The 23786-nt window shown below is 47.9% G+C and overlaps 1 protein-coding gene across 1 annotated transcript in view; it reads left to right on the forward strand.

Moving 5' to 3' along the window:
• Positions 1–23786, forward strand: part of LOC149325349 (solute carrier family 22 member 6-like) — a 213799-nt gene that overhangs the window by 100317 nt on the left and 89696 nt on the right. Inside the window, exon 2 of the mRNA XM_089562702.1 lies at positions 563–838. Coding sequence (XP_089418828.1) covers positions 563–838 — 276 coding nt within the window. The remainder of the gene's footprint in view (positions 1–562; positions 839–23786) is intronic.

Raw genomic sequence — 23786 nt, forward strand, 5'->3', positions numbered from 1 at the left:
GTGTCTTAGGAGTGCGCTGTGTTTTTCCTCAAGATGTGGAGATGGCTGGATAAAAACTGCTGTGCGGATGATGGAATAAAAGGAGCTAGTGCTCGTCATTCTTGTTTGTGTGTCCCTGTGGGTTTCGCACCCAGCACTCAATTCGCCTAACTTCCTCTTCGTGTGCGCTCCAATTGGCTGCCGGCTCTAACGGTCCACGCACTTAAATTGCGCTTTGCATATCTCTGCGCCTCCTGCATGTCCTGCGCGTTCTTTATGCGCGGCCAGAGGTTCCACGCAAATCCGTGGCGCGTACACTGCCGCCAGAGATGCTGCCAAAATGGCCATGTCGCTGGCAGAGGAGACAGCTGGAGAGACAATGCGCTCGCTTCACAGATTAGTCTTGCTGGAGGTGTCGGTGGTCACCATGACGTACTCGTAAAGGGAGGGCAAGGAGAGATGCTTTCATTTCAGCACTGGTTTAATTCATAGCACGTGACAAGATCGCTCCCTGCGTGATTGCTTGAATTAAAGCATCTTTGAAACTGGGCAGCGCGTGTAAAGTGCCCATGCGGTGGTGCAGGCGGCAGTGCTGGGCATGTCCTACTACACCTCATCGCTGACCGGCACCGAGATGGGCGGCAGCACCCCGCGGCTGGACTTCTCGCTGCTGTACGCCGCCGAGCTGGCCTGCAACCTCCTGGGCTGCGCGGCTGCCAGCCGCATTCCACGGAGGGCCTCTCTCATCGCTCTCGCGCTGTCACTGGCCATCGCACACGCGCTGCTGTCACTGGCCGTCGGGCACTACGCGCTTCGGCTGGCCGCCGCGCTGCTCGTCAAGGGACTCGTCAGTTCGCAGGTTAGTGACGATTTCACAGCGCGAATGCTAGTTTCGTTTTTCGCAACGTTTGGAAGGCGCAGCTGCCTAACTCAGTTAATCAAGACCGCGTCCTGTGCGGCTATACGCAGCAAAAAATGACGATTTCGAAGCGATTTCGAAGCGAACGCCTGGCAACCTGGTGGAACTATCAGCGCGGGAGATACGCATCCGACTAGAAAAGACGCATCTGCTCTGGAGCCACTTGGGGCACTTCACCGCTCGGAACTCGGTCATGATTTCGCCCCTTCTTACGCGGGCTTTTATTCTACTCTGGATCACCGCACCGCCTCCCTGCTTCAACAAACCCCCCGGATTCTTCGACTTAATCGACTTACCTTGGTACCCTTCCGTCACCGACTACGAAGAACTTGAAACCTGCCTTCCACCGCCGTTCCCGCCCCCTGTCAAGTATAACGCCTGGCAACCTGGTGGAACTATCAGCGCGGGAGATACGCATCGACCTGAAAAGACGCATCTGCTCTGGAGCCACTTGGAACTCGCTTGGAACTCGCTCGTTCACCGCTCGGAACTCGGTCATGATTTCTCCCCTTCTTACGCAGGTTAGTTACCTGCCGTCCTCGGCATCCTTCCGTTCAAATGACCCGTTATTACTCGCGATGTCGTGCCACCCCCTGAAATGCTTGATTGTGTTCGCCGGATACTGCGCCTTTCATGTTTCCACTACTTTAATGCATTCGTTTTCTTTTTGATGCTCGTCCAGTCAGGTGATATTGAACTTAATCCTGGGCCCTCTGTATCATTAGAGTCTATTTCTGAAGCATTCGCTCGCCAAGAACAAACTCACGCCACAATAGTTGCTGAGTTGTCAGCTATTCGCGGTGCCCAGTCTAACATACTAGAATCTGTGAATCATCTGTCTCTGCGTGTCGATGATTTGGAAAGAAATGTTAAGAACGATCACTCGAGTAGCCCCTGCCCACACAATAACACAAACCAGAACAGTACTAAACTTTCGTTTGAAATCAAACAGCTCGCCGAAAAAATGTGATGACGCGGAGAACCGCCTTCGTAGGTCGAACCTTATCTTTTTTGGAATTTCGGATGTAAAAGATGAAGCGTGGGCGCGATCTGAAGAGCATGTCGTTTCCTTCTGCAGCGAGAAACTGGGTGTGTCAATTGATCCTGCTGACATTGAGCGTGCGCACCGAATGGGACGTTACATGGAAGCAAAGAATCGCCCCATTATTGTAAAATTTGCGCGTTTCAAAACCAAATAATTAATTCTTTCAGCTACATCGCAGCTTAAAAACTCGGAGTTTAATGTTCGCGAAGATTATTCAGCCCGTGTTAGGTTGGCCCGGAAAAAACTTTTTGAGTATGCTCAGCAAACTAACGCTTCGTTCAAGATCCGTTTCAACAAGCTTGTTATTGGTAGCAAGCAGTACGTGTACAATGACACAACCGATTCTGTAACACAGCTGTCGTCGTCATAGTCATCATCACCACCTCCTTTCCGCCGTCTGCGTGCCAGTCCTCATCAATCGTCATTAGCAAACAGAGATGCACGGGCTTCTAAGAAAATGTCCCTATTATTGACAAATATCCGCAGTTACCTCCCAAAGAAAGAAGCAGTAGGATCCCTTCTTGAAGATAGCACTGCGGATATTGCTATTTTTACCGAATCTTGGCTGACTTCAGATATCGAGGACACAGAGCTTCTTTCCGAAACGAAATCTTTTATTGCTTACAGGCGCGACAGAGAGGGAAGAAGGGGTGGTGGTGTCCTTGTTCTCACGAAATCTGAATTGCATAGATTTCCCGTCCATGTTAGTTCCTCCCACGAGATACTTTGCGTTAAACTATCCCTACCTACCTGTACAAATATTATTGTTGCATTTTATCGGGCTCCTAATTGCGACTCCTCCTTTCTTACCGACCTTCACTCCGTCCTACTTGATCTGTACTCCCGTTTTGTTCATGCCGACTTCCTACTTTGTGGAGCCTTTAGCTTTCCCGATATTGACTGGGAAACCTTGTCAGCACCCTCCGGTCCGTCGAACAATTTTATTTACTTGGTTCTCACGTTTAACTTTACCCAGACAGTTAAAGTGCCTACTCGTGGTGACAACATTCTCGATCTTGTTTTCGCTTCTAAACCTGAGTTAATTGAGTCATTAACAAGCATCACCGGTCTAAGCGATCACGAGGTGCTTGTATTTAATTTTGCCGTTCCCATCCACACCAAGCAACGCTCCTTAAAGTACATTCGCGACTACAGTAAAGCAGATTTTCGCGCTATTAACTTCGAGTTAGAAACTTTTTTCCACCTTTTCCACCAAGCCGCACCCTCTAGATCAGTAGAACAAAACTGGTTGCTCTACAAGAACAAAATCTTATCCCTTGTCGAAACACATGTCCCTCTTATCTGCATACGTGGTGATTGTAACAAGCTCTGGAATAGCAATGCCTTACGACAGTTAGCAAACAAAAAGAAGCGCCTCTATCGTGCGGCCAAGCATACGAATTCAGTTGAAAAATGGGAAATGTACAGCAGGTGCCTACATGAATACTTTACCTTACTACGGCGTTCTAAAAAGAAATGTTTTCACGAAGATCTTGGAAACATAATGCGCGTCAACCCGAAAAAATTCTGGAATCTGGTCACTCCTTGCAAAAACCGTACTCAAAACATTTCGTTGATTAACCAAGACGGCTTACATGTCCCTGAGAATCAGCGCGCAGATGTCATGAATTCATATTTTTCCTCCGTATTCACGCATGAACCTGCTCTCCATATTCCCTCAATACCTGCCACTAGTTTTTCCCAAATGCCACCAGCTTTTATAACCCATGAGGGCATCACTAAACTCATCGACAACCTTAAAGTGTCAAGCGCCCCTGGGCCAGACAACATAACTGCAAAAATATTAAAGGGAACTGTGAGCATTTCTAGCCGTATTTTGCAAATTATTTTTCAGCAGTCGGTTTCAAATGGTGAAATACCAAATGACTGGAAAACTAGTAAAGTAACTCCAGTATTTAAGGCAGGCAACCGATCCGACCCTTCTAATTACCGCCCAATTTCATTAACATCCATTCCATGCAAGCTACTGGAGCACATATTATATTCGCAGATCGCATCACACCTCGACAATAACGCTTGCCTTTATGAAAAACAGCACGGATTTAGGTCAGGCCATTCTTGCGAGTCCCAGCTCTTCGATTCACTACAGACCTTCACTTAAACTTAGATTCTTCTTTTCAAACCGACGTCATTTACCTGGATTTCTCCAAAGCCTTCGATCGCGTTCCACACCGGCGTTTAATGACAAAACTCTCCTGCCTCCACATCGACCCTTTAATCCTGTCATGGATCGACTGCTTTTTCCGCGACCGCTCACAATATACAGTAATAGGCAACCATAGATCGTCAAATACCACAGTCCTCTCTGGTGTCCCTCAGGGATCGGTGCTAGGACCACTCCTTTTTCTCATATTTATAAATGATCTTCCCAATGCCGTATCATCTCGTATCGGTCTCTTCGCAGACGACTGTGTCCTCTACCGCCGCATATCTACTCCCGATGATCAGACTCTGCTTCAACGCGACTTAAACCTCATAGAAACCTGGTGTACATCATGGCTCATGCAACTGAACATTTCGAAATGCAAGTTCATGCATGTATCGAGAAAGCGAAATAACCTCAGCTATCAGTATTCATTAAGATCCACACCACTCTCCGAAACAGAATCATACAGGTATCTTGGAATCATCGTGAACAACAAACTAACCTGGTCTGAGGACATTGCAAAAATTTGTACAGACGCTTCCAAAATGCTTCGGTTTATCAAACGATCCCTTGCTTTTTCACCCCATTCTGTCCGACAACTCGCCTACGTAACATTCATCCGTTCCAAACTTGAATATGCCTCGGCGATCTGGAATCCCCATCAAAAATTATCTAATCGATCAGCTTGAAGCCATCCAAAATCGCGCGGCCCGTTTTATCAGATCGCAGTACGGCAGACAACACAATGTAACTCTTATCAAGGCATCCCTTGATCTGCAACCCGTGGCACTCCGGCGTAAAATTTCACAGCTCTGTTTGTTTCACAAATTGTACTACACCTTCCCACAGCTAAGAAACTCTGTATTGCACCCGCCGCTTCGCACCTCACGACGACGTTTTAACTCTTTAAGTCTACAGCGCATACACGGCTCCACAAACTCATTTAATAAGTCTTTTTTACCTACCTCCATTACACTGTGGAATGACTTACCCGATTTCATAGTTAATGAAACAGAACCCATTAAATTCAGGCAGTTATTATCATCACATTTCAAGCGCTGAGTTATTTTGTCGTGTTTTTGAGTGTGTGCATGTGTTTTTTTTTGTTTTTTTTTCTTATCTCAAGTTGTTCTTGAGCTGCTGTGTCTTTCCCATGTCACTATTTTGATAATGTTATTGTTGACCATGTGTCCTGTGCTTTGTATTTCTTGAAACGACCTTCCCCCCCTTATGTAATGCCCTAAGCCAAGGGCCCTTAAGGGTAAATAAATGATGATGATGATGATGATGTGCAATCGGGTAGAACATGCGATCCGCTTCCTTCCCTGCCAATTTAGAGAGAGAGAGACAGAGATGAAGACGGAAGGCAAGGATGTAAACCATGAGGTACCACAGCGCCAAAACCAGTGATATGACATAACACAAGCGCGAACTTCCACTGAACTTTTTATTCGCACTTAGAGGGTTTATGAAGCTACAATCAAGAGCATAGAGGACCACATGAAAGGTTATCAGGATCAAGGTTATCCCTAAAGCAAACACAAAAATAAAGCATCATCATCATCAGGCTGACTACGCACGCTGCAGGGCCAAGGCCTGTCCCATGTCTCTCCAATTAACCCTGTAATTTGCCAGTTGCGGCCACTGTATCCCCGCAAACTTCTTTATCTCATGCGCCCACCTAACTTTCTGCCGTCCCCTGCTATGTATGCCTTCTTTTGGAATCCACCTCGTTACCCTTAAGGACCAGCGGTTATCTTGCCTTCGCATTACATGCCCTGCCCAAGCCCATTTTTTCCTCTTGATTTCAACTAGGATATCATTACCCCCGCGTTTGTTCCCTCACCCACTCCGCCCTCTTCCGATCTCTTAACGTTACACTTATCATTTTTCTTTCCATAGCTCGCGGCGTTATCCTTAACTGACGCTAAACCCACCTCGTTAGCCTCCACGTTTCTGCCCAATAGGTGAGTACCCGTAAGATACAGCTGTTGTATACTTTTCTCTTGAGGGATATTGGTAAGCTACCATTCATGATCTGAGAGAACCTGCCATATGCGCTCCACCCCATTCTTATTCCTCTAGTTATTTCCCTCTCATGATCCGGATCTGCGGTCACTACCTGCCCTAAGTAGACATATTCCCTTAATACTTCCAGCACCTCGCTACCAACTGCGAACAGCTGTTCCCTTGATAGGTTGTTGAACATTACTTTGGTTTTCTGCATGTTAATTTTCAGCCCCACAGTTCTGCTCTGCCTGTCTAACTCATTGATCATGCTTTGTAGTTCTTGTCCTGAGTATCTTAGCAAGGGAGTGTCAACAGCGAATGACATATTACTAAGGTATTCTCCCTTAACTCTTATCCCCAACTCTTCCCATTTCAGGCCCCAGAATACCTCTTGTAAGCAGGCGGTAAATAGCATTGGCGAGATCGTGTCTCCCTGCCTGACACCTTCCCAGGTAGCACCGAGCATTAGTATAGTGTTATAAAAATGTTATGTAAGTTGGATTAATGTTACATGTTGCGCTGTAACTTTACACTAGCATTAAAAATTAACATACAATGTTTTAAGTTGCATAGCTAACGTTACTTTCACGTTCTAAGCAAACATTGTGCTAATATAATCTAAATTTTTATCATAAATTTAGAGTCACAACTGAAAAAAAACATTGCAAATATATTTCGAGCATTGATTTCCAGTAATTTTCTCACTGTTCTTGGACCAAAGATGTTTTTCAACTAACAGTACCTTGTAACCACATCTCAATAGATAGTACTCGCCATAGATTACATGAAGAACCCCAATTATTTTGTCACAAAACATCAGTTATTATCCATTCTCCACTTTCACTCATGGGACATCCCGCAGTAGCGAGTATATAAGGTTGACGGCATGATATCCGTTTGGAGGTGAGTGAATACGAGTTGCTGCGCTGTAGTGTAGTGGAGAAGGTGTCGCTCTTGTTGGTTCTTGCAAAGTGTTGCAAGTTGTGTGCCATCACCACTGGCAGGCCTGCACGCTTGTGCGGAGCTGCGGTACCGTCTTCGAGAAAGTTCCATTCATGTTGTTTACATGTTTCAAGAATATTTATGGAAGGTTATTCGAACATTTATATGTAACGTTACAAAAACATTACAAAAAAAGGACATACTTTGAAATACCATTTGGGCATAAAAAAATGTAACATTATCGCAATGTTTCGGTGCTACCAGGGTTTCTATACTAGAATTTTATTGCTGACTTTATGGAGAACTATAGTAGCTGTGCAATCGTTATGAATATCTTCCAACATTTTCACATAACACTCTTCCGCACCCTGACTCCGCAATGCCTGAATGACAGCTGATGTTTGCAGTGAGTCAAATGCTTTCTCGTAATAAATTAAGGCTACATATGGGGGTTGGTTATATTCTGCGCATTTCTCTGTCACCTGATTGATCGTGTGAATGTGGTCTATTGTCGAGTATCCTTTACGAACGCCGGCCTGTTCATTTGGTTGACTGAAGTCTAAGGTTGTCCTGACTCTATTAGTGATTACATTAGTAAATACTTTGCAGGCAACGGACAGTAAGCTTATCGGTTTGTAATTTTTCAAGTACTTGATGTCTCGTTTCTTATGAATTATGATAATGTTAGCATTTTTCCAAGCTTCTGATACTCACGAGGCACAAGGCATTGCTTATACAGGGGGCTAGTTTTTCTAGCACAGTCTCTCCTCCGTCCTTCAACAAATCTACTGTTACTTGATCCTCACCAGCTGATTTCCCCCCTTTGCACTGTTCCTAAAGCTTTCTTTACTTTATCCTTCATCACTGGCGGGATGTCCCATTGCTGTGCTCGACTGCTCTATCAGTTACTTGATGATTACATTCGCTACTGCATAGAATTGCATAGAACTCTACGGCTACTTTAACTATCTTATCCATGTATTTTCTGAAACCTGGTTTAGCAATGATAATGATGCTCCTAACATTGATAATTATAAATGCGTATCTTTGGCGCGACAACAGAAAAGAGGAGGGGGCTTATCAATTTATTTGAGGAATGAAATCGGCTATCACTGTTTACCTGAATGCTGTGAAATGAATGAAGATGTAGAAGCTTTGTCTTTGTGCTGCGGAAAAATTGTTGTTATAGGTATATACAGACCGCCTTCAGGTTCGGTATCTGCGTTTTGCAACTTTGTTGAAAAAACTTTGGAATATGTCTCTCTTAATAATTATGAAGTGGTTTTTCTTGGTGATATAAATGTTGATATTCTGGGTCAAACGTCCGTTACGAGAAATTTGCTAGATTTGTACAACAGCTATGGATTTGTGAACTTAATTTCCTCACCAACAAGAGTTACTGACAACTCTGAAACGCTTATTAATGTGTGCTTTACGAATATTTGCACTAGTGATGTCCCGGCTGGCGTTTTGACATTAAGCATTAGTGACCATATGCCTATATTCTGTATAGTTCCGAGTCAGCCAAAACAACACAGGAGTAAACCGGAATCTTCCACATTTAGAAGAATTGATGAAAACAGCTTATTAGAGTTTCGACGTCTTTGTGCTAGCACAGATTGGAGTAATATTTTAAGACAGGAGGATGCATGCCAATCGTACACAAATTTTATATCTACTATTCAAGAACACTACAATACTGCATTTCCGCAAGCAACGCGCAGAACTCATAGAAAATCAAGAAAGCCGTGGATTTCAAAACAAGTATATGACCGCATACAGGAAAAGAACAGACTTTTTTCTCGTTTTGTGAGAACAAAAGACACTGACATTCTCCGTCAATTCAAAACGTTCCGCAATAAGTTAGGCGCTGACATTAAAAAAGCAAGAAGTGATTATTACGCGAGAAAGTTCTCCATGTCTGATGGCTCGAAGGGAACATGGAATACACTTAACGATCTTCTAGGTAAAAACAGAACCAATGCACCCGTCTCACTCCACATTCATGGCGCGAACTATGATGGCGCTGAACTAGCAAATGAATTTAATGGGCATTTCTTATCTGTTTTTCCGCCAAAATCAACTGATGGTCCACATCAAGATGCCTCAGTCTATATAACGAGTAAACAAAGTAATTCCATGTTTTTGTTACCATGCACTGACTCAGAAATAACTACCATTATTCACTCCTTACGCAGTAATAGTGCTCCAGGTGTCGATGGCAAAGCTCCAGTCCCGATCAAGAAAGTAGCAGATGTCATTGCGATACCATTAGCACATATAGTTAACCTAATGTTCACGACAGGCACATTTCCACATCAGTTGAAAATAGCTCGTGTCACTGCCATTCACAAAGGGGGTGACATTAATGATTTAAATAATTATCGGCCGATCTCCATTCTTTCAGTTTTTTCTAAGATTGCAGAACTTGCAATCAACACACGTCTTTCTCAATATCTCGACAAAAACCATGTCATCTCCAAGCAGCAGTACGGATTTCAAAAAAACAAAACAACTGAGGCCGCCTTACTGGAAATCAAAGAAAAGCTAATTGAAAACATAGAAAATAAACTGCTAACAGTTGGCATATTCCTTGATATGAGGAAAGCGTTTGACTCGGTTAACCATAAGATATTGCTTGAAAAAATGCAGTGTTATGGAATACGCGGCGTTCCTTTAACCTTATTTACTAGCTGCCTTGACAACCGATCTCAAACAACTATCATTAACGGTTTTTCATCTGGAATCGGTCAGATTGTGTCTGGTGTGCCACAGGGCTCCGTTCTAGGACCAACGTTGTTCTTATTATATCTTAATGATATCGTCAACCTTCGTCCAGCAGACAACATTATAATCTATGCAGACGATACTAACGTATTTTTTTCAGGGCAAGATAGTAATATTTTGCAAGCAGCCTCCAATAGTTGGTTATCCCAATTGTCTGTTTGGTTAAAATCAAATAGGTTAGAACTTAATGTCAGGAAAACAAAGTACATACTGTTTAGAGCCAAAAATAAGGAAGTTCCGAACAACTTCCAAATTCACTTCGAACAAGCTCCTATAACTCGTGTCAGCTCTACAATGTTCCTTGGAGTCATTTTTGAAGAACATTTACTCTGGACAGATCATGTAAATTACGTTTGCACTAAAATGGCTCGCTCTGTTGGTATCCTAAATAAATTTCGCACAATCCTGCCTCGAAAATTCAAACTACAAATTTATTTCTCTCTAGTCTTTTCGCATGTACAATATTGTTTGTTGATCTGGGGAACGACTACCTCAACCAATCTTGTGAAAGTACTTACTTTACAAAAAAGAGCTGTACGAGCGATTGATAATTTACATTACAGTGAGAGCACAGGTCCTTCCTTCCTCAACCATAGACTGCTAATCATCACGGCGGCTTACCACAAGAAGCTTGCTGTTTATATCAGAAACCTTATGAAAGGAAACTGGCAGACTTTCGAGAGCACATATTTAATTGCCCAAACAGCATACAGCCTTAGGCACCCTCAATACCATGCATCAAAATCCCGTACAAACTATGGGTTCCAAAAACTAACTCACATAATTCCTCATACATTAAACACCTATCCATATTTAACAGAATTGTCGCTACAAAATATGTCCGAGGTCAGGTTTAGGAAAACTGTTCATGAATATTTTTGTTATAGCTAGTTGTGGTGTGTTTCTACCTAATCAGTTTTTGTCTTTGTTATGTTTTGATCTTAGTTTGTTGTGCTTAGCTCTATGCATGCCTGATCTCTGTTTCGTTGTCAATATATCCGCTGCTTCTCTAGTTTCTGTTACTTATGGAAACTTTGTACCATTGCCAATTGCCACTTTGTTTTTGTTTTTATACATGGGGAGGGCAGGCCTCGGTCAGGCGCTACTAGGCGCCTTTAGCTTGCTCTCCCTTGTTTGCAGTCTCTGTACCGGCCAAACAAAACCAATAAATGAAACGACTGAAACGACTGCTAATGACATTGCCCTATTTGTCTTTTAGCGCATACATCTGGTTTTTACGTATGCCCAGTTTTCTCTTCAGTGATTTTAGACTACCTCCATTCCTTACAGCATGCTTGATTTCTTCCATGTTAAACTTTCTTATGTCGACTACCTTGCGCTTATTTATTAACTTCGATATCTCTACTAGTTCTATCCTGTCTGTGGAGTTAGACGTCCTCATGCCTTGGCGTTTCTGAATCAGATCTTTAGTCTCCTGAGATAGCTTGCTTGTATCCTGTCGAACCATCCTACCACCTACTTCTGCGGCGCACTCTGTAACAATAGCTGTGAGATTATCATTCATTGTTTCAACACTGCGGTCGTCTTCTTGAGTTAAAGCGGAAATTCTGTTCTGCAGCGATATTCTGAATTCCTCTTAATGCTAACTCGTTAATAGCCTTTCGCTTCACTAGTTTCCTCTATTGCCTCTTCAAATCTAAGCTAATCTAACCTTACCATTCTGTGGTCGATACAACGGACCTTACCGAGGACCTCCATATCCTCTACGATGCCGGGGTGAGCGCACAGTATGAAGTCTATTTGATTTTTAGTCTCACCATTGGGGCTCTTTCACGCCCACTTCCTGTTTGCTCGTTTGCGGAAGAAGGTATTCATAATCCGTAAATTATTTCTATCTGCGAACTCTACTAATAACTCTCCCCTACTATTCCGAGAACCTATGCATAGTCACCTACAGCCTGGTCTCCAGCCTGCTTTTTACCTACCTTCGCATTAAAGTCGCCCATCAATACAGTGTGCTGTCATTTTACTTTGGTCATTGCCGATTCAACATCCTCATAGAAGCTTTCAACTATCTGGTAATCATGGCTTGATGTACGCGCGTAGGCCTGCACCACCTTCAGCTTGTACCTCTTATTAAGCCTAATTACGATGGCTGCCAGTCTCTCGTTAATGCTATAAAACTCCTCGATGTTGCCAGCTACATTCTGATTTATGAGGAATCCCACACCTAGTTGTCACCTATCTGCTAATCCACGATAGCACAGTACGTGCCCGCTCTTTAGTGCTGTATACGCCTCTTCTGTCCTCCTAACCTAACTGAGCCCCATAACATCCCATTTAGTACCGGCTAATTCCTCCAACAGCGCTGCTAAGCTAGCCTCACTTGATAAGGTTCTTGCGTTAAACGTTGACAGGTTCAGTTTCCAATGGCGGCCTGTCCGGAGCCAGTGATTCTTAGCATCCTCCGCTGCGTCACAGATCTGACCGCCGCCGTGGTCAGTTGCTCCGTAGCTGCTGGGGACTGAGGGCCCAGGATTAATTGGTTTGTTCATAGAAGGTTGCGGCCAAGTACTACATCAGCTAGGGTGGCCAAATCCTGTTCTGGTGAGGAAGTGCGATGTCGGTTCTGGTCACCGAGATGAGGCCGCACTCCAGGCCTGGTTATGCAATTCCATCGACACGCGGAATTTTTTTTTAATCCGGTGGAGAATTGCGTGGCACCGGGATTCGAACCCCGGTCCTCTTGCACGCGAGGCGGATGTTCTACCTCTACGCCATCGCTGCCCTATATATGGGCAGCGATGCCTCCCCCATTTCTCTCCAATTAACCCTGTCCTTTGCCACTTGCGGCCACTTTATATCCCCGAAAACTTCTTAAACTCATCCGCCAATTTCACACAATGTCCGGCGTCCAAAAAGGGAATGTCTTCTGTTCATAGTGATAAAGATAGACTTTTTCCATCGGTGTCACCCAACTTCACGCAATTTTAGCCAGAAGCTCCCAGACACCCTTAGAGCGTGTGGGGGTAGCGGTCTCGGACTCTAAGCAGATGCCCTCGACTCAGCGTGGCAAGCTCAGCGGAGACCAGCTACGAAGTGACAAGAGGTTCTTGGTCGTTTGGTGCCCAGCTTTCGCCGGTCGCAAGCCAGAGAATGGGTCGGAGCCAAAGGTTCACAAACAAAACAAAGTTTATACAGCAAAGAGACGATACAGAGGATTTCACAATAACTAGTACAAACACATAGAAAGTGATTATCAAAACAATGCAACTCGTGCAAAGTTAAACTCGAGAGGGAGTACAATACAAAGGCAATATTGCACCTAAAGTGCGCTAACAGAAGAGAGGCAAACAAACAAAACACAATTTGTTCACCGGGCACTGCGGCAGTCCGATGACCATAGTTCCACGACGATGCCGTCCCGCAGACTGGCGAACGTTGCCTTGTTGGTCCGATGCTGGCCGAGTGGTGTTTTCCCGGGAGTCGAACGGGCGCGTCGATGAAGCTTAAACGGCGGTCCGGACTAATCTGATATGTGAGTGAGTGAGTGAGTGGTTTTAAGAGGGAAAGGGGGGAGGGCACGAGCCTATATACTGGTGGCAGACCACCACGCCCATTGCCAGCGTGCCGATAGTGGTAGGGGGAGGGGGAGAAAAGAGAGGATAGAAGAGGAGCGCGCCGCCGCATAGTGTGTCGTATGACACTCGCTGTGCTCCTTAGGCCTGGAAACGACCGTGGAGACCTGTCTCCTCCAAGAAGGTCTGGAGGAGCTGGAAGGCTTTGATGGGGTGGTAGCCTCCAGGGAAAAGGAGATCTTCCTGCGAGGATGAGGGTAGACCCAGAAGGCCGAAGCCTGCAGCCAATTTGTTTCTGTGAGCTGAGAAGGCCGAGCACTCGCAAAGAAGATGCTCCAGGGACTCCATAGGGCTGTTGCAGTAGCTGCAGGCTGGAGAAGGGGTGAGGCCGAGGCGGTGAAGTCTGGAGCCCGTGCTGGCGCAGCCCACACGAAGTTTCAGGAGGAGCCTCCTCTCTTGGACGGTGAGACCCGAAGAAGGGAGTGGCCGTGGCGGGTGACCCTCAGCGGCCCTGGGGTCGGGGTGGTCAAGGAGCAGGTGGCGGTCGGTGATTGACCTGGCCAGGTCCAGGGGACACAACGATGTTGAGAGTGGAGTGGAGGGGTTGTGTGCTTCCTTTGCCAGGGCATCAGCTGCCTCGTTGCCAGGTATTCCAGCATGGCCTGGGACCCAGCAGAGGTGTATGGTGGTCCCTCTATTGACGATGGCGTCCAGCCTGGCCGCTAGTCTCTTGACGATGGGGGTGCGTTTGGAGGGTCTCTGGAGAAGTTGAAGGGCAGTTTTGGAGTCAGTCCAGACTGCCGTAACATGGACTTCCGGTGTGTCCATAAGGATATCGGCTGCCAGTTCCGCTGTGGTCGAAGAAGCGACGAAAGGTAGCCTGGACTTTCTGCTGGAGCCGAGGGAGGGGCCAGTGCAGGCTGCTGCGGCAGACGGGCAGGGCCCAGGCACGACAGAGCCGTCAGTATAGAGATGGACTGCTCCGGCAGGCTGGTCGTGCTCGAGTGCGGCCACTTCTTGACGGAGGCCAGATGGTGGAGTGTTGCTTTTGGTACGGGATCCGGGGAGGGACAGCTGTACCGTGTAAAGGTGGCCCTGGTCCGGGCGGGGTGGGAGGGGTACTGCCTCAGGTTGTCCCCCTAGGAGTTGATCGAAGGCTTCGGTTATCTGGCCCATGCGGGAGTGCGGCCTAGTGCGGAGGCGGTCGAGGAGGGGACGGCCATCTGTGGCGTTGTGGAGGCGCTCGACATGACGAAGGGCTGTGCGTCTGGAGAGGAGCTCCATGGTCCAAAAGCCCACCTCAGCCAGGGTGGCAGCCACGGGGGAAGTATGGGGGAGTCCGAGGCAGAGGCGGATGGTGGCCTGCTGCTTCCTCTCAATAGCCAGGTATTGGGCCTCTGTGAGATCGACGAGTGGGAGGGAGTAGAGGTACTGGGACACGGCCATGCCTGAGAACAGGCGGAGAGCCAGCTTGGTGGTGATGCCCCTGCCTCTTGCCAGGAGTGAACGGATGGCTCCATGAACCCTCGAGGCCTGCCTGGTCAACGCCTTCTTTTATAGGCTCGCTTCCACGTCTGTGTTCTACGCGCCAGAGTAGGCGCGCACATACCCTCAGCACCGGCTGTGCTCCCTCCCTTCCGTCTTCTCACCGGCCGCGCGTCCCCATTGGTCAGAGTACGGGGGTCGCATCTCGAAGGTTCGAGCGTGTTCTGGCGTGGCGCTTTGCCGACGTTCGAGTGCAGAGGAGGGGGACATGTCTTAGCGCACGCAAGGCTACCTACCCCCTTTTCCCCCGGTCAGCAGTAGAAGCGACTCGGATGTTCCAGAGAATTCTTCGGCATCGATGACTCATTCCCTCGGCGCACGCCGTGTGGGTGAGCGGTGGTGGAGGGGAGAGAGAGCCACGCGCTCAGCGGGGTTTTCCTTCTCCCCCGTTCGGCCCGCGCCGGCGAGACGCCGTGTGCGCGGCGGTATTTTTATTTGTTTGTTTCAAAAATGCGCCGAATTTTGTGACAATCGGAAAGGCTTCAATTACCTCCCGAGTTCTTTTATTCCGAAATTCCCCTACCGCTACGCATTCGTCGAAGCTTCCCAGCAAACCACAAACCTCCCATAGATGTCCAGATTAAGTCTGAACGTCTATGTACCAAACCAAAATCTCTCAGACGTCTTATCTACCAACCTTTTTTCGTGGAAAAGCTGCAGACGTACCCACGACATCACATCTGCCTTAACCTAGACTTTGCGCCCGCAAAGAACTGAATCACTCGGCGGCGGCGTAGCAACAAGCGTGCTCGGCGGTCGTCGAACAGAATCCCCGCCGCTGTCGGCCGTGCTATCTTTAAAGCCGATAGCGAATCTTCGAGATAAAGCTTTAGAAGTTACTAGAACATTCTGGCAGAAACTAGAGTCGGCTCCGTCCGGATGCGCTCCATCGAGGTAATTCTAGGCGCGTCTTGCGTCACAAACGAAGCGATAAAGCGGCGTGCCGGAAGCCTTGAAGCATGAACAAAGAAACACAACATACAAACGCTACAAAGACTCGCGGCATTACTCCCCTCTCAAAGAAGCATCGCCTCGATGCTTTAGAAAATAATTCGGTTATCAACAATCAAAAACGGATTGTGAAAAAATAAACACCGAATGTGGAAACACGGCGTCCTTTAGCGTGCATGATAGGGCTTTAGGCGTACGACATGGACTAGCTCCGGTCGTAGGTGGCGTCGCTGGGATGCAGTCATTTGGTCAGGGACGACTTCATAGTCCAATTCACCTAGCCGACGAAGAACCTTGTACGGGACGAAATAGCGTCGCAAAAGCTTTTCGCTCAATCCTCGACGGCGAATGGGCGTCCAAACCCAGACTCGGTCCAAACCCAGACTCCTGGCTTGTATTCCGCGTCGCGTCTTCGTAGGTTGTAGCGTGTGGCGTCGGTCCGCTGCTGGTCTTTGATCCTTAATCGGGCAAGTCTTCGGGCTTCTTCTGCGCGTTGTAGGTAGGCGGCTACGTCGACGTTATCTTCCTCGATAACGTTCGGCAGCATGGCGTCCAGCGTGGTCGTGGCCTCTCTGCCATGGACGAGCCTAAAAGGCGTCATCTGGGTGGTCTCCTGTACTGCAATGTTGCAGGCGAAGACTACGTAAGGCAAGATGACGTCCCATGTCTTGTGTTCGGCATCGACATACATGGCGAGCACATCGGCGATGGTTTTGTTGAGGCGCTCGGTCAGTCCGTTGGTCTGCGGGTGGTATGCAGTTGTTCTCCGGTGGCTGGTTTGGCTGTAATGGAGGATGGCTTACGTCAGTTCCGCCGTGAATGCTGTTCCTCTGTCAGTGATGAGCACATCGGGGGCGCTGTGTCGCAGAAGAATGTTCTCCACGAAAAATTTGGCGACTTCTGCTGCTGTTCCGTTCGGTAGGGCTTTTGCCTCGGCGTAGCGGGTCAGGTAGTCGGTCGCTATAATGATCCACTTATTTCCAGATGTTGATGTCGGGAACGGCCCAAGCAAGTCCATGCCGATCTGCTGAAAGGGCCTTGAGGGGGGTTCAATGAGGTTCAGAAATCCTGCTGGTCGGGTTGGAGGGGTCTTTCGTCGCTGGCAATCTCGGCAGGTTTTCACATAATGTGCGACATCGGCCGACAGTTGGGGCCAGTAATACTTTTCTTGAATGCGGCGGAGGGTGCGTGAAAACCCGAGATGTCCAGCTGTCTGCTCGTCGTGTGAGGCCTGAAGAACTTCTCCGCGCACACTTACAGGTACAACAAGGAGGTAGGCTGTCTTGTTCGCTGCAAAGTTCTTCTTCACGAGGACATCGTTCTGTAAACAGAACGAAAATAATCCTCGCTTGAACGAGGGGTGGTGGGGGGGGGGGTGAAGAAACCTTGCCTTTCAAGTATTCGATGAGGCATTTTATGTCGGCGTCCGCGCGTTGATGTTGTACAAAAGAGCTGGAGCTGATGGGTCCCAGGAATGCGTCCTCATCGTCGTCCGGCGGCGGTGCATCTACAGGGGCTCGTGACAGGCAGTCGGCGTCAGAGTGCTTACGTCCGGACTTGTAAACGACGGTTACATCAAACTCCTGGAGCCGCAGGCTCCATCGACCAAGGTGGCCGGAGGGGTCCTTCAAACTGGCGAGCCAGCACAGTGCGTGGTGATCGCTGACCACCTTGAACGGTCGTCCGTACAGGTAGGGGCGGAATTTCGACGAAGCCCAGATGATGGCAAGGCACTCCTTCTCAGTTGTCGAATAATTAGCTTCGGCTTTGGACAGGGAACGGCTAGCGTACGCGATGACCTTCTCCACTCCGTCAATTTTCTGAACAAGGATAGCGCCTAGGCCCACACTACTTGCGTCGGTATGAATTTCAGTCTTGCGTTTTCATCAAAGTGCGCAAGGATCGGTTGGGTCTGTAAACGGCGCTGAAGTTCCTTGAAGGCTTCTATTTGCGGCGCTTCCCATTTAAATGGTACATCTCCCTTTGTCTGGTGGATCAGTGGCTCGGCGATGCGCGAAAAGTTTTTGACGAAACGTCGGTAATACGCGCACAGTCCGAGGAATCTGCGCACAGCTTTCTTATCGGCCGGTGGCGATAAGCCATCCTCCATTACAGCCAAACCAGCCACCGGAGAACAACTGCATACCACCCGCAGACCAACGGACTGACCGAGCGCCTCAACAAAACCATCGCCGATATGCTCGCCATGTATGTCGATGCCGAACACAAGGCCTGGGACGTCATCTTGCCTTACGTAGTCTTCGCCTACAACACTGCAGTGCAGGAGGCCACCCAGATGACGCCTTTTAGGCTCGTCCATGGCAGACAGGCCACGACCACGCTGGACGCCATGCTGCCGAACGTTACCGAGGAAGATAACGTCGACGTCGCCGCCTACCTACAACGCGCAGAAGAAGCTCGAAGACTTGCCCGATTAAGGATCAAAGACCAGCAGCGGACCGACGCCACACGCTACAACCTACGAAGACGCGACGCGGAATACAAGCCAGGAGACCGAGTCTGGGTTTGGACGCCCATTCGCCTTCGGGGGGGACGGCTTCTGCGCCTTTCGCGGGATCTTCGAGACGGCTCGGGCTGCTGTGGCGGCTCCCAGGGGGTGAGGGTGACAGGGACATCCGTTAGCACCTTCACCAGATGTCACGTATAGTGGTGACTGCAGTCCGGCGAACAGGAAAACAACGAGGATGTCTTCGAAACGAAAACTCTTTATTCGGGCTGACTTGCGCCCGCAAAGAACTGAATCACTCGGCGGCGGCGTAGCAACAAGCGTGCTCGGCGGTCGTCAAACAGAATCACCGCCGCTGTCGGCCGTGCTATTTTTAAAGCCGATAGCGAATCTTCGAGATAAAGCTTTAGAAGTTACTAGAACATTCTGGCAGAAACTAGAGTCGGCTCCGTCCGGATGCGATCCATCGAGGTAATTCTAGGCGCGTCTTGCGTCACAAACGAAGCGATAAAGCGGCGTGCCGGAAGCCTTGAAGCATGAACAAATAAACACAACATACAAACGCTACAAAGACTAGCGGCATTACTCCCCTCTCAAAGAAGCATCGCCTCGATGCTTTAGAAAATAATGCGGTTATCAACAATCAAAAACGGATTGTGCAAAAATAAACACCGAATGTGGAAACACGGCGTCCTTTAGCGTGCATGATAGGGCTTTAGGCGTACGACATGGACTAGCTCGGGTCGTACGTGGCGTCGCTCGGATGCAGTCATTTGGTAAGGGACGACTTCATAGTCCAATTCACCTAGCCGACGAAGAACCTTGTACGGGACGAAATAGCGTCGCAAAAGCTTTTCGCTCAATACTCGGCGGCGAATGAGCGTCCAAACCCAGACTCGGTCCAAACCCAGACTCCTGCCTTGTATTCCGCGTCGCGTCTTCGTAGGTTGTAGCGTGTGGCGTCGGTCCGCTGCTGGTCTTTGATGCTTAATCGGGCAAGTCTTCGGGCTTCTTCTGCGCGTTGTAGGTAGGCGGCGACGTCGACGTTATCTTCCTCGATAACGTTCGGCAGCATGGCGTCCAGCGTGGTCGTGGCCTCTCTGCCATGGACGAGCCTAAAAGGCGTCATCTGGGTGGTCTCCTGTACTGCAATGTTGCAGGCGAAGACTACGTAAGGCAAGATGACGTCCCATGTCTTGTGTTCGGCATCGACATACATGGCGAGCACATCGGCGATGGTTTTGTTGAGGCGCTCGGTCAGTCCGTTGGTCTGCGGGTTGTATGCAGTTGTTCTCCGGTGGCTGGTTTGGCTGTAATGGAGGATGGCTTACGTCAGTTCCGCCGTGAATGCTGTTCCTCTGTCAGTGATGAGCACATCGGGGGCGCTGTGTCGCAGAAGAATGTTCTCCACGAAAAATTTGGCGACTTCTGCTGCTGTTCCGTTCGGTAGGGCTTTTGCCGCGGCGTAGCGGGTCAGGTAGTCGGTCGCTATAATGATCCACTTATTTCCAGATGTTGATGTCGGGAACGGCCCAAGCAAGTCCATGCCGATCTGCTGAAAGGGCCTTGGGGGGGGGGGGGGTTTAATGAGGTTTAGAAATCCTGCTGGTCGGGTTGGAGGGGTCTTTCGTCGCTGGCAATCTCGGCAGGTTTTCACATAACGTGCGACATCGGCAGACAGTCGGGGCCAGTCATACTTTTCTTGAATGCGGCGGAGGGTGCGTGAAAACCCGAGACGTCCAGCTGTCGGCTCGTCGTGTGAGGCCTGAAGAACTTCTCCGCGCACACTTACAGGTACAACAAGGAGGTAGGCTGTCTTGTTCGCTGCAAAGTTCTTCTTCACGAGGACATCGTTCTGTAAACAGAACGAAAACAATCCTCGCTTGAACGAGGGGGGGGGGGGGGGGGGGTGAAGAAACCTTGCCTTCCAAGTATTCGATGAGGCATTTTATGTCGGGGTCCGCGCGTTGATGTTTTACAAAAGAGCTGGAGCTGATGGGTCCCAGGAATGCGTCCTCATCGTCGTCCGGCGGCGGTGCATCTACAGGGGCTCGTGACAGGCAGTCGGCGTCAGAGTGCTTACGTCCGGACTTGTAAACGACGGTTACATCAAACTCCTGGAGCCGCAGGCTCCATCGACCAAGGTGGCCGGAGGGGTCCTTCAAACTGGCGAGCCAGCACAGTGCGTGGTGATCGCTGACCACCTTGAACGGTCGTCCGTACAGGTAGGGGCGGAATTTCGACGTAGCCCAGATGATGGCAAGGCACTCCTTCTCAGTTGTCGAATAATTAGCTTCGGCTTTGGACAGGGAACGGCTAGCGTACGCGATGACCTTCTCCACTCCGTGAATTTTCTGAACAAGGATAGCGCCTAGGCCCACACTACTTGCGTCGGTATGAATTTCAGTCTTGCCGTTTTCATCAAAGTGCGCAAGGATCGGTGGGGTCTGTAAACGGCGCTGAAGTTCCTTGAAGGCTTCTATTTGCGGCGCTTCCCATTTAAGGTATGACGCCACTTTTTTCAAAATTTTTTTAAATTTTGAGCATTAAATTTTTATTTCACATTGACCTTATAAAGCACCTTTTTATATGATATTCAAAAGCACAAAAGAGTGAAAAAGGCCATGCTGGCATTTATTAATCACAAAAAATTTTCCAAACATGGCTGTTATGCAAACATTCATAACTGGTGAATGAAGAGCAGGAATTGCAAACTTTTCGGCACAGCGTTACCCAACTAATCATACTGTGCAACCAACTAGGATCTTTGCCATCCGATAATTAAGAAAAAAGTTATAGCAAAAATGCTAAAGAAAACAAAAAAATGTGTCATTTTTGCCTACATTCCTTGACATAAAACATGATTATATCAAAACTCACGATTCGATTTCATTTATCCTAGTTCAATGCACAGGCTAGTAAGAAAGGAACGAGCCTGCAAAGTTTCATTGAAAAATATTTATGCATTTGGAAGTTATCACTGTTAGCGCAACACGAAATTGCGAAAAATAAAGTTTTGAGGAAAAGAAGATTTAAGTTTTTCAATCCTTGTAGAAACAAGATCATCATGAACTAGGAAGTTAAAATCCTCCAGGTTCATAGCTAGGGCCCTCCTTAGCTGACACGAGCTCTCTTTTGGCATTTGTTGCTGCCCATCTTTTCTTGCGGAGATGTTTTGCCTCGCCCGTTGATTGACGCTGGGCCTTCGTCACACGGTAATGGTCACTGGTGCAACATGCTACGAGAGTGTCGTGGCCAGATTCGGTGCCTGCTTCCCTCAAAATATCTGCTGTACTTCTGCTGCCATCATTGAAGGACGAATCTTGTAGCAATCAAAGCGATAGTGTGAAGTGCGCGAAGTAAAGAACTGAGACGCTTGTAGCGTCTTGCATGCCTCTTGTGGAAATTTAAAGCAATGTTTAAAAAAAAGGAAGCCTTACAAATTGCCTTTGAATAATCTTTTACATATCAGACTAAAACAAAACAGGAAAATTTTCAATATACGCCGCTGATTATCGCTGAGGTATCATTTTCTGTTACCAAACCATATCAGTTTCGGTTTCAGAACTGTACACCACAAGTTCGAAAGTTGGCTATAACTTTTGAACAAATTAAGATACGGACATTATTCATGCTGCAAAACATTTTCGAATGTTTTGGGATTCCGAAATATAAAAAAAGAAAACATGTCATTTTTACAAAAAAACGATTTTTCAAAGGTGGCGTCATACCTTAAATGGTACATCTGCCTTTGTCTGGTGGATCAGTGGCTCGGCGATGCGCGAAAAGTTTTTGACGAAACGTCGGTAATACGCGCACAGTCCGAGGAATCTGCGCACAGCTTTCTTATCGGCCGGTGGCGATAAGCCATCCTCCATTACAGCCAAACTAGCCACCGGAGAACAACTGCATACCACCCGCAGACCAACGGACTGACCGAGCGCCTCAACAAAACCATCGCCGATATGCTCGCCATGTATGTCGATGCCTAACACAAGGCCTGGGACGTCATTTTTCCTTACGTAGTCTTCGCCTACAACACTGCAGTGCAGGAGGCCACCCAGATGACGCCTTTTAGGCTCGTCCATGGCAGACAGGCCACGACCACGCTGGACGCCATGCTGCCGAACGTTACCGAGGAAGATAACGTCGACGTCGCCGCCTACCTACAACGCGCAGAAGAAGCCCGAAGACTTGCCCGATTGAGGATCAAAGACCAGCAGCGGACCAACGCCACACGCTACAACCTACGAAGACGCGACGCGGAATACAAGCCAGGAGACCGAGTCTGGGTTTGGACGCCCATTCGCCTTCGGGGGGGACGGCTTCTGCGGCTTTCGCGGGATCTTCTTCGAGACGGCTCGGGCTGCTGTGGCGGCTCCCAGGGGGTGAGGGCGACAGGGACATCCATTAGCACCTCCACCAGATGTCACGTACTGGTGGCTGCAGTCCGGCGAACAGGAAAACAACGAGGATGTCTTCGAAACGGAACTCTTTATTCGGGCTGACTTGCGCCCGCAAAGAACTGAATCACTCGGCGGCGGCGTAGCAACAAGCGTGCTCGGCGGTCGTCGAACAGAATCCCCGCCGCTGTCGGCCGTGCTATTTTTAAAGCCGATAGCGAATCTTCGAGATAAAGATTTAGAAGTTACTAGAACATTCTGGCAGAAACTAGAGTCGGCTCCGTCCGGATGCGATCCATCGAGGTAATTCTAGGCGCGTCTTGCGTCACAAACGAAGCGATAAAGCGGCGTGCCGGAAGCCTTGAAGCATGAACAAATAAATACAACAAACAAACGCTAAAAAGACTCGCGGCAATATCTTATTGTCGCGTGTGGGTTGGTTTACAATCTGAAACATGTTGAAATCAAGCGTTAGGTTACAAAATTCTGTTGAAATATGTCAAGATGATGATAGCTGATCTCAGTTGATTAAAGGATAATTAAAATCTCCAATGAGGTAGATACTATGAGCAGGACATAACTGTGTTGCTTTAGTGATACTGATACGCAATTCATTAACGAAAGAATGACTACATTCTGGCGGGCGGTAGCAAGCACCTATCAAAATTCTAATGGATGATAGTACGCAGGCGGCCCAGACAATTTCTAGGTTAGAATCGGTGTTATTGTTTTCTTTATGCCTAAAAGGACGCCACCGCCTCTTTTTTCAATGCGATCATGCCTGTATATGTTGCATGAATGTGCTGCGGGAATAATTTCGTTGTTTGTAATGTTAGGATTCAACCAAGTTTCTGTAAGAATGATGATGTGTGATTCAGTATCGTCAAGAAGAGAAGAAAGCAGATCGCATTTAGGCACGAGGCTTCGGATGTTGGCATATGACAAAGATAGTGATTGACTGTTACGTGTACTCCACTCGCGGTTATCATCTGGACATTTACTCTTAACTAGCTATCTGTTGGACAGCACAAC

The sequence above is a fragment of the Amblyomma mixtum genome, chromosome 10, assembly GCF_055824585.1.
Source record: "Amblyomma mixtum isolate Tamu chromosome 10, ASM5582458v1, whole genome shotgun sequence".
Lineage (NCBI taxonomy): Eukaryota > Metazoa > Arthropoda > Arachnida > Ixodida > Ixodidae > Amblyomma > Amblyomma mixtum.